This window comes from Octopus sinensis, linkage group LG16, assembly GCF_006345805.1.
Source record: "Octopus sinensis linkage group LG16, ASM634580v1, whole genome shotgun sequence".
Taxonomy (NCBI): Eukaryota; Metazoa; Mollusca; class Cephalopoda; order Octopoda; family Octopodidae; genus Octopus; species Octopus sinensis.
In genome coordinates this window covers 33841540-33852022 of record NC_043012.1, presented here as the reverse complement: position 1 = coordinate 33852022, position 10483 = coordinate 33841540, and the positions used below count along the sequence as shown (strand labels likewise).

General features: G+C 37.2%; 1 protein-coding gene across 3 annotated transcripts in view; it reads right to left on the bottom strand.

Moving 5' to 3' along the window:
* LOC115220589 (sestrin-3) overlaps positions 1-10483 on the bottom strand; it is a 54804-nt gene that overhangs the window by 13534 nt on the left and 30787 nt on the right. For 2 of the 3 annotated variants that reach the window (XM_029790739.2, XM_036509978.1), the window contains exon 2: positions 2870-2899. In XM_029790739.2, the coding sequence (XP_029646599.1) occupies positions 2870-2899 (30 nt within the window). Of the gene's footprint in view, positions 1-2869; positions 2900-5576; positions 5734-10483 lie in introns of those variants that run through there. The other variant, XM_029790740.2, reaches the window with a different exon arrangement.

Sequence of the window (10483 nt, the reverse complement as noted above, 5' to 3'; positions counted from 1 at the left end):
TTTACTTTAAAAATATTAATGAAAGCAAATGGACATTAATATACAAAACCTAATTTCCTTTTGTTATATAGAAAATTTATTAAATAAATCAAGATAAATGAAAAACAAAACAAAAATTTATCGATTATTATTAAATCTATAATTAAGCTAGCAAACAGCAGCAACTGTATCAGTTCACTTGCAAAAGAACTGTGTCAAAACATTAACAATGGCCATATATTATAATAATTAATGCAAAATCTACCACAATGACGTTTGTATATAAAATGAATAAATTAGCTTAAAAAAGAGTTAACTTAATGAAAGGTCGGTTTTCATTAGAGTAGGGCAGAGTGGATTGTTCTTGTACCCCTACCGTACGAGAACTGATCCCTATTTTATAGATCACAGAGCCATATAAAAGGAAGAATTCGATGCCGATTGAAAGTTTGCACTTAGGACGTACATATATCTGTATACAAATCCACCCCGATACGTTACGATACATTTTAGTTACCCGGTACATTAAGAAAGGTACATTACATCGACCCTGCTATGTTATGGGTACATTTTAATGACACTTCAGATACACAAGCAAAGATACACTTCAGATATAGAAGACGTTAACAAGGGCATAACTACAGTTTGGTGACTCCTTTAAGGCAGGAACAAGAAGGGGTATAACTACAGTTTGGGAACCCCTAAGACGTTAACAAGAAAGGGAATAACTACAGTTTGGTGACTCCTTCTTCGAGACGTTAACAAGGGCATAACTACAGTTTGGTGACTCCTTTAAGGCAGTAACAAGAAGGGGTATAACTACAGTTTGGGAACCCCTAAGACGTTAACAAGAAAGGGAATAACTACAGTTTGGTGACCCCCCCCCCACCAAACTTCTCTGCATTGAAAGGTGGAATTGACGATAAAGTTTTCAGCAATTTAAATAATTTCCATTTGTATTGCAGTAAATGAAGGAAATTTTCATATTGATAATGACTGTATGGCTAAAAGGGATGTGGACAGGGTTTATTTCCGTCAATTTACCATCGTAGCCATCACCTATATCTTCGAAAGTGGAGCTCTGAAATTTAATTAAAAGTTCCACGGTAACTCAATCGAAGGGACATCAAACTAAATATGCTAAGGGGTGGGGAGAACAATCATCTGTGGAATCCTATATCCTATTAAGTCTATAATTACCAAGAATCTCCAATTAATTACGGCAAGTGAATTAAATGTGGCAATCTTTCGTTTTCGAAGGAGAACCTTAAATCCTTAATTGTTTGAAAAACGTACCAATGCCAATGCTAAAAGATCTTTCTGGAACCCTCCTGGCCGTTTTTTTTTTTTTTACCGTTATGCATTATAAAATAAATTTACAGGTTAAAAAAAAAACCCATTAAATTCTATAATTTTCATTTTATTAGCTAAAAAAAAAAATACTCCCAAACAATTAAGATTATCAATTATTTTATAAGAAGAAAAATAAAAACATGATTCGCGTTTTAATTTATGTTGAATCAAAGAGAGAAAGAAAGAATATGAACAAGAGAGAAGAACGTGTAAGATTCCACATCAAGTTTTTCTCTGTGGAAATTTCCAAGCTTGGCATCAAAGCCGTCCCCTCTTTGGTGCTGCTGCTCAGTAAAGAGAGAGGGACGGGGAGGATGAGGAATGGTAAAGAAGAGGAGAGAGAGAGAGAGAGAGCAACAACAAGAAGAAGAAAGGTAAAAATATAATAATAATAATAATAGTAAACTGCGAGTGCATGGAGAGTTGCTGCTTACTTTTGTCTATCAGGCTATGTAACGTGAAAGCGACCAATGGAAATGCAGTTACCGAATTGGTCAGCCAATCAGAATGCTTGGCTATACTTAGCACTGACAACAGCAATCTCCAAGCTGGAAAATAAAAAGCAGAGAGGGAGAGAGAGAGAGAGAAAGACTGTAATGGGCAGGAGCGAGAGAAGGAAAGAGACTAACATCTACAGAGAGAGAAAGAGAGAAGAAAGAAAGAGGATGTAAGGAACAAAAAGAGGAGGAGGTAGAGTGCACCCTGCCGCCGCTCCGACACCAATATTAACCCCTTTTCCAACATTAACTCCCAATACAGAATTTACTCAACACTGTTCCCTTTTATTCTTTTATTAGGTACTCATATTTGTACTAATATTCCTTTTTGTTACCTCGCAAAAAAATCCTTCCTTTCCCCTCTCATAATCTCTTTCTATCTCGTTTCCTTCCTCTCTCTCTTACACAGATATTTCTCTCCTTTTCATTTTTCTTATTAATCTCTCTTTTACTTTTTAAATCCACCCCTCGTCCACCCGACCTATGTAACTGATTTTTCTTCCATATCAGTCACAAGCACGAAAACCGAAGACTTGGTTATTGATTTCTCATGCACACAAAACAAAACTAACCAAGACGAGGAACCTAAACTCAGGAGAGAAGGGGAGGATGAGCGATCTCTCTCTCTTAATTACTCGTCAGGCCAAGATTTAATCAGCGCACCGAACAGAAATGACAAGGAGTTACAGCTGATTGGGAAGGAGAGGATAAATGGAGAGAGAAGGAGAGTAAGTGGAAGGCGAAGAAGAAGAAAAAGAAGAGGGGTGGAAGCGAGAGGTAAGGCTGAAAGGAAAAAGGGAACGAAGATTTCAGTGGGGATTTTCCAAATGTAAAGGAAGTGTGTGATAGAACCCTGATAACCTTATATCACAACCACATGCACGTAGGTTCTCCCCTAACCACATTCTATTATTATTATATACAACTACAAATGTTGTATATATATAATGATAATCTATACCCGAGAAAAAATAGAGTCGGAGAGATATAGATTACAAAAGAAAAGCAGATGAAAATGATAAAAAAATGTATATAATTACCTCCTCGTTTGTTGTGTCAACTGGTACAACCTGTGAACAATAATTAAAGACAGAACAATTAAAATATATCAACGGATGATTGTATATATGGGTGCATATATATATATATATATATATATATATACATATAGTTGTGTGTATATACATACATATAAAGCAAATTATAAACCTAAAGCAATTTAATAAAGACAAGCTCCTGTATTGATGTTTGATGTGAATGTTTAATAAGATACGATTAAAAGCCTTAGGCCACTTGTACTTCTCAGCAAAACAATAGTGATGGACAAGTGGTAATCTAAAATTATGTAATATAATTATAGCAGCTGTCACAAATTGCTCCAGTCTGAACATTTATTTTTTATTTTCCTCCGACTGAAATCGTTTAGAAGCCAAGACAAGGGGACACAAAGGGACACACTTGACAAATTCATTTCCCAGCAGTGGATCTATGGAATTGCGGTAATATACTAGGGGAATTTTGCCAGGAAAAGGGCAACAAACTGGTCAACTAGATAAGATAGGTTGGTCAGGCTACATTAACGTTTCATTAATTAATAAATATCAATCAATTCTAATGTCACTAAATTAGATCCTGAGGTCTCTTTAGGAGCGAACTCACAAAAGACGACCAGCTCCAAATATTTCTCGGCATTTTCTTGGCTTGGGTTCGTCTTTAAACTCTGCAGATGTAGAGAATTTCAACGAGGAGTCTTTATGTGGTCGCTAGAGAAACTAGAAATAGCAACCTACCCTTTACCTTTAAAACAGGTAACACATTGTCTAATATAGTTCGGGGTGCACTATGTCTAGAAATAGATGAGATGGGCACCACTGGAACGTTTTGACCATAATTCAATTTAATTGGGGTCCTACCACAGGCTTGAACAATAACATGTAGCGAGGATACAAGATAAATCGGACTATTTTGCACCAAGATATTAAGCCGGCTTTCATAAAAATGTAATAAACAACGCCTGAGGCATATATATCCATAACTATATGTATATGTTTTGTGTACGGGTGTGTGTGAGAGAGAGAGAGAGAGAGAGAGATCAAAGAACCTGCAATAAGAAAATGTTAAGTATAATGTGATAATTAGTGAAAAGATAACAAACACTGCATTGTGTCAAATGCCACATGATGATAGCATTAATTAAAGAAACAATACGTCATGACAGCTAATTAAAAAAATAAAGTACTTCCTAAGTTAATAAAGAATAAAAAGAAACAGGGTGGAGAGAGAGAGAGAGCAAGAAGTCGTGTTCGTGTACCCAACCAACTTTTAATAATTACATTCCAAAGTTCTTGAATCAACGGCAATTAACAAACAGCTGACAATCTCTGATCAAACCGAGTTCTGTAGGTAAATTTATGGGAATGGAAAAAAAAAAGTTTTATACTGTATCACAACAGCTAAAAAAAAGGAAAAGGCACACTCCCTGTTACTATAACTATTATTACTGTTTACATCAACCACATTGCATCAGACAGTGAAGAGAAACGGTGGTCGATCGAGGAAGCGATTCAGTTGTGGTCAAAGAGGGATCGACTTCGCCCACTTGTTAAAAATTATTATTTAAAAAGAACTAAGAGGGAAAAAAAAATTTTTGTAATCATGTCTTTGAACCTAATTCTACAAATTTGTATTTGTAAAGATTTCAAGAAATTTGCGATGCAAACAATTTTTTTTTCTTTCAGATATAAGGTTTAAAAATGAAAATTAAATGTTTTAGAATAGAACGGTAAGCAATTATAATTCAATTAGATTTAAGACATCAAGTGTAGAGGGGGGTGATCAGTAATTGAGACAGAACAATGAAATGGTTTGGACAATTTTTGTCAAATGAGACAGAAGAAAAAAAAGTAGTAACACGGCAAATTTATTCTAAATTTACCCAAACAGTAAAATAATGTTAGAAAAATAAGAAACTGCCTTAGTTGCTCTCTCTCATGTATGTATAACACTAGAATAAAATTCGGTCAATTATGCTAATTAAGAGTTTAAAATCAATTGTAACATCGGATCGAGGAAAAAAGTCAACCCACAGAGTGTTTGAAGGAAAAAGTTCATGAATGCTAACCGGATTGTCGATAGATATACATTATAAAATGATTGAATTTGTAAAAGAAACAATATATACAATAAAGTGGTTGGATTGATGAAGAGTCATTTCATCATCACCGAAAATAGTCGATTGTCACAACCTTAAAAGTTCACGGATCGTTCAATAACGTTTAAATTATTAAAATTAGCCGACCTAATTGGAATAAATTAAATCAAAATACGATGCATTTGTATCTTTGTTCGTTTAACTCTTTCTGATGATGTCGAAAAGAGAAAAGTTAAATGTGTAAAATATTATTTTTTTAGTGAATTTAAGAGTCGAAGGCGAAAATGAAGAAGAAACCGGCGAAAATGAATGATGTTTGTAAGTCACGTAGCCGCAACGAATGGAATATATTTGATGATCAGAGTGTAAATCAAGGATGTAAAGGATATATATATATCGTATACATAACACACTATATATATAATATATATATATGTATATATATAATAGGTAGATAGATAGATATATAGATATGTGAGTGCGTGTTGTTAAGATAGAGAGAGAAAAACCAGCCGCCTTCTTAATCGATGTTCATTACATATATGTATAAATTGTAGAATTTTTTTTAAAAAAAAAGGCAAGCAAGGCACGCTTACTTTTTGTTCGTTGTGGTTTCGATCGGTGACAACTGCCTTCAGAACTCCCATAGTCATTTTTACTGGGTGGATAACAATAATAGAATAATATCGTGGAGTGTGCTGGTACCATGAGAAGACGGCCACGACTAAGCGAACTGAGCCGCACTGGCGTGAGGTCGGTGCCTTTATATAGACAGGAGGAGGAGAAGGAAGAGGAGGAGCAGGAACAAGACAGCTGGCTGGAAACTAGGTCAGTACAGCGCCACCACTGTTACTACTGTAAGGAGTGAGTTGGAGGAGTGCAGAAATAGGGGAAGTAACTCTACAGCATTATGTTAATGAGAAAGGGTGAATATATAATGATATATGAAGGAGTGAGAGAGAGAGAGAAAGAGAGGGAGAAAGTAGAATAAGGAGGACGAATAAGGAGGTTAATGAGAAAGAGAGAAAAGATGAGAGAGGAGAATGGGGAGGAGAGAGAGTGAAGTGGAGAGGGAGAAGAAAGTGCGAATGTGGAAGAAGAGTTAATGGAGAAAGGGAGAGAGCATTGTTGCTGTGCAAGTGCTTGGTAATTTCTAAGTTAATCGGTTTGTGCTAGTGGTTCGGCTGGTTGATTGGTGGTGGAAGGTAGCCACTAGCTGTGCAGTGTGGCTCACACACCTAGATGGAGAAATGACGTCAGGATGAGCACATTTCTTGCCAAACTTTGATAACATTAACAATGTTAGCTGTCACCCTCTCTCACTCACTCACTCACCCTCTCTCTCTCCTCTGACTTCTACCATCACCATGATCATCATCAACAACAACAGCACTGCTATTGCAGCTACATAGAACATCACTTAACTTGCATCTGCCGTTATCAGTACAATTTACCAATAATTGTGTGTGTGTGTGCACGCCACTACAAACTTACATGCACACATATTGTACACAATGCATCTGGAAATTTATAGATCAGTTTCCAACCAGATCCGACCATTTTGCAGTGAAAGGGTAGAAGAGGTCGGTAGCGGTTAGGTTAAACGAGTGTGGAGCCACTCTTGGAGAAGGGGTGGATACAACAACAACAACAACAAAAATAGGTCAGCATTAATTAAATAAAAGCTAATATATCCAAAGAGACAAATAATAATATTTAATGAAATGATCATAATGATGATGATGATGATGAAAATGATGCGTTGACATCTCGGAAAACAGTTTTTTCACAATTCGCTTTATTTCATCTTATCTTATTCTCACAGAAAAAATCAATACCACAAAATAAAATTACTGCAAAATAAGGATTTCGTTACATTTTCTTTTTTTCTTCTTTCTTTTTTTTTTCTTAATAAAAGATTGGTTCTCTTTATTCCTTTCTTTCCTACCTTGAAAACATTTTAAAAACAAGAGTATTATACATACATTATATGTATATACACACACACACACACACACACCTGTATTATACGTATATATTTTGTATGTGTGTGTGTGCGCGCACCAGCATTTTATCTCAAGAAAACGCGCACGCACACACGCACAAGTATTCTATTCCTGCGTATACATGTATATATATATGAATGCATGTGTGTACATAATATGCATTGTCTTTCGTTTCCTGTGTTAAGTGATATATTTTTAAACTGAGAAGAAAAAATAAATAAAAGGAAAGCAGTTAAAGGTTGGTAATCTTTTTTTAAAGAAAACTGAATTTCTAGAGACAAGCAGGTGGGCTAATCTATCGTTTGTTTCGGCAAAACAATAGAAGACTGATGGAATTATTTAATGGGATTATTATTATTATCAATTGGCTGAAGTTGTTTAGCCCCAAAACATTCCAGTGGTGAACATCCTTACTTATTTAAAAGGTTGTATTGTATATGTAATGTATATATATATACTTCTGTTCGAGTCGACGGTGGTGCTCTTTCTAGCAGACCATGTGAGGCGTCCCTCGCTATAGGGCATCGAGTGGTGAGTAAATACGGCACTCAGTATCAGCGGGCACACGTTCAAATCCCAAGGTTGAGCTATTTGATGCTAAATACTATTAGTACTTCATGCGAGAGAGAGAGAGAGAAAGAGGAAGAGAGAGAGAGAAGTGAAAAGGGAGAGAAAGAGAGAGAGAAGTGAGAGGGAGAGAAAGAGAGGAGAGAGAGAGAAGTGAGGGGGGAGATAGTCCCCATTGCACACAAACTGACCCTAAACTATTTAATGGTTGAAGAATAAGTAGGAATTTTTGGTTTCAATTAAATTTATTGAAGAAAGCAGAAAGACTGACAATAAATTTGCTTAATCCATAAAAATATTTTAATTATATACATTTATATAAGGGTATATATGTGATTATGAGTGTGTGTGTGTGTGTGCATGCGTGTGTGTATTTAATTCAACTGGACGACGTTCATCGGTTTTATAATATTCCGTTCTGATTTCCTTTACATAATACAGACATACATATTCACACACAGAAACACACACACACACACACATCATGTACACAGTTGTGTCTGTGTGTATGTGTGGTTGATTTGACAGAGAGAAGGAAGGAAGGAAAGAAGGAAGTAAATGTATATTGATTCAATATATTTTCCTGGAAAAACAAAAAAAAAAAAAAGTATGCAGTGAAATGACACATTTTTATGAATTCTAGCCGCAAAAGCTAAAACCAAATTCTGCAGCAATGGGTGAGAATGTTAAAAATGCAGAGAAAGTACATTAAGGAGCAAACAACAAGGCCCTGGAACTTGTCCAACTTGCTTATGATCCAAAAGACGTCAGAGCTAGCAACAGCATTTACTATTATTATTATTATTATTATAAATACTAGGAAAGGAAGGCGAGGAGAGGGCAGTAAATCTGATAGAAAGTGTGCTGAGGCATCCAGCTGACCGAGTGCATTTGTCCTTAGCACGAAGAGAAATAAACTGGAATCTGTGAAGTTTCCTCAGATTGGTCCCCCTCGTCGGATTTTAATTTTGTCTTTTTTTTATGTTTGTTATATTTCATTGTTCTGTAAGGCCCTCCTTTGTCCTTGAAATAATTAACCCCTTATCCGTCACATCATTCGTTCTAGTAAAACGTTGTCGTCTAACCTGCAGATTGCCCTGATCCAGCAGACCTATCTATAATGGAAAGCAATCAAGTCGTGACCATCTCGACTTTTCCGTATGTACAGAGATCCCTGGATCCCATTGTTCTACGTGTCAACTTGTAGAGCATGGTTTGAGGAAAATCTGGTTGCTATTTCTAGCATCCAAATCTTCCTCGAATTACAGCAACAGGTTGGATAAAGATGCACCATGACAGAGAAGAGTATGACCACTGGCCACAGTTGGAAGGTCTTTACTCATGGCTACTACTCAATCTGAATGGGATTAGTGCTAAACAACAACAACAATACAGTTAATTAACCCTGATGAAATGTGAGAGGCAAAGTTGATCTTAGCAGCCAGAATTGAAGTTTAACATAAGTATTCTGTTAGTAGTGCTCTACATTACCATATTTGTTGCTAACAGCCACCACCACCACCATCATTATCATCCTTTAACGTCTGCTTTCCATGCTAGCATGGGTTGGACGGTTTGACTGAGGGCTGGCAAACTAGACAGCCGCACCACACTCCGATCTTGATGTGGCAGAGTTTCTACAGCTAGATGCCCTTCCTAACGCCAACCACTCCGAGAGTGTAGTGGGTGCTTTTATGCAACGACCTTGCTCGAATCTTTTACACATGCCACTGGCACAGGTGCCAGTAAGGCGGTGCTGGTAACGATCATGCTCAAATGGTGCCTCCTACATGCCACTGGCACGGAGGCCAGATAGCAGCTCCGGCAATGATCACGCTCGGATGGTGCTCTTAATACCCTACTAGCACGGGGCTCAAGTGCCAGTAAGGCGACGCTGGTAACAATCACACTCGAATGGTGCCTTTTATGTGCCACTGGCACGGAAGCTGGTTAGCCACTCTGTCAATGATCACACTCGTATGGTGCTTTTCTTTCTCACCATCAACATCATCATCATTAACATCTAACGTCTTGACAAGGCCTGGACCCACACCAGGAATCCAGAGTTTGTTTTGGCTGGATACCCCCTTCTTAATGCCAACCACAGAGTGCACTGGGTGCTTTTTATGTGGCACCATCACCAGTGTTTTATATCTGGAACCAGCACCTACAATTGCATTTTGCATGTCACCTTGGTTTTAAGGAGCTCGAATCTGTTGTGGTGGGTGGACCTTCTTGGGTACAGCAATGCATCACATATCTCAGTCCACATGCTGTTTATGATTCTCTTGGTCCAACGAGATCAGTACTGGTCACATTTTAAATCTCTCAGATGTGGGACTCACAACCCCAGGAGATATAAACAATGGTACAATAGTTTATTTTGTCTATGGTGGCTTTGTCACAGCAAGAATCTGCTACAAAGACCTGGTTCTCCAGGTTAAAGGTTGTATTGCCAAGATTAATTCCCATCTCACAAACAATTAAGGTTCTCTGGGTCAAAGGTTGATGATGCCAATTGATTACCAAGATTAGTTCCCATCTCACAAACAATTAAGGTTCTCTGGGTCAAAGGTTGGTCATGTCATTTGATTCAAAGACCAACTGGACCTCAGAAGAATAGAGAGAACTGGAGGTGTTGGATGTGAAGGGAAAGGAAGAAGAAAGGAAGGGGTGCTAAGATGACCACAACTTTCCATAACTGTATCATGGCAGGCAACTGTTGTTTAAACCTAGGTCAAGACCGATTGAGTAAACTTACGACCATTCCATTTCTCTGTGGAGGTGTTGGAATACTTCAATATCCCCTTTATTTAAGATGGGAGGCAAATTGAGCTACTATTTCTAGCAACCACATAGAGGTTCACTTGTTAATGGCAGTTGTCGTTTAGACCCAGGTCCTCCATGATTGAGCAAACCTATGATCACAT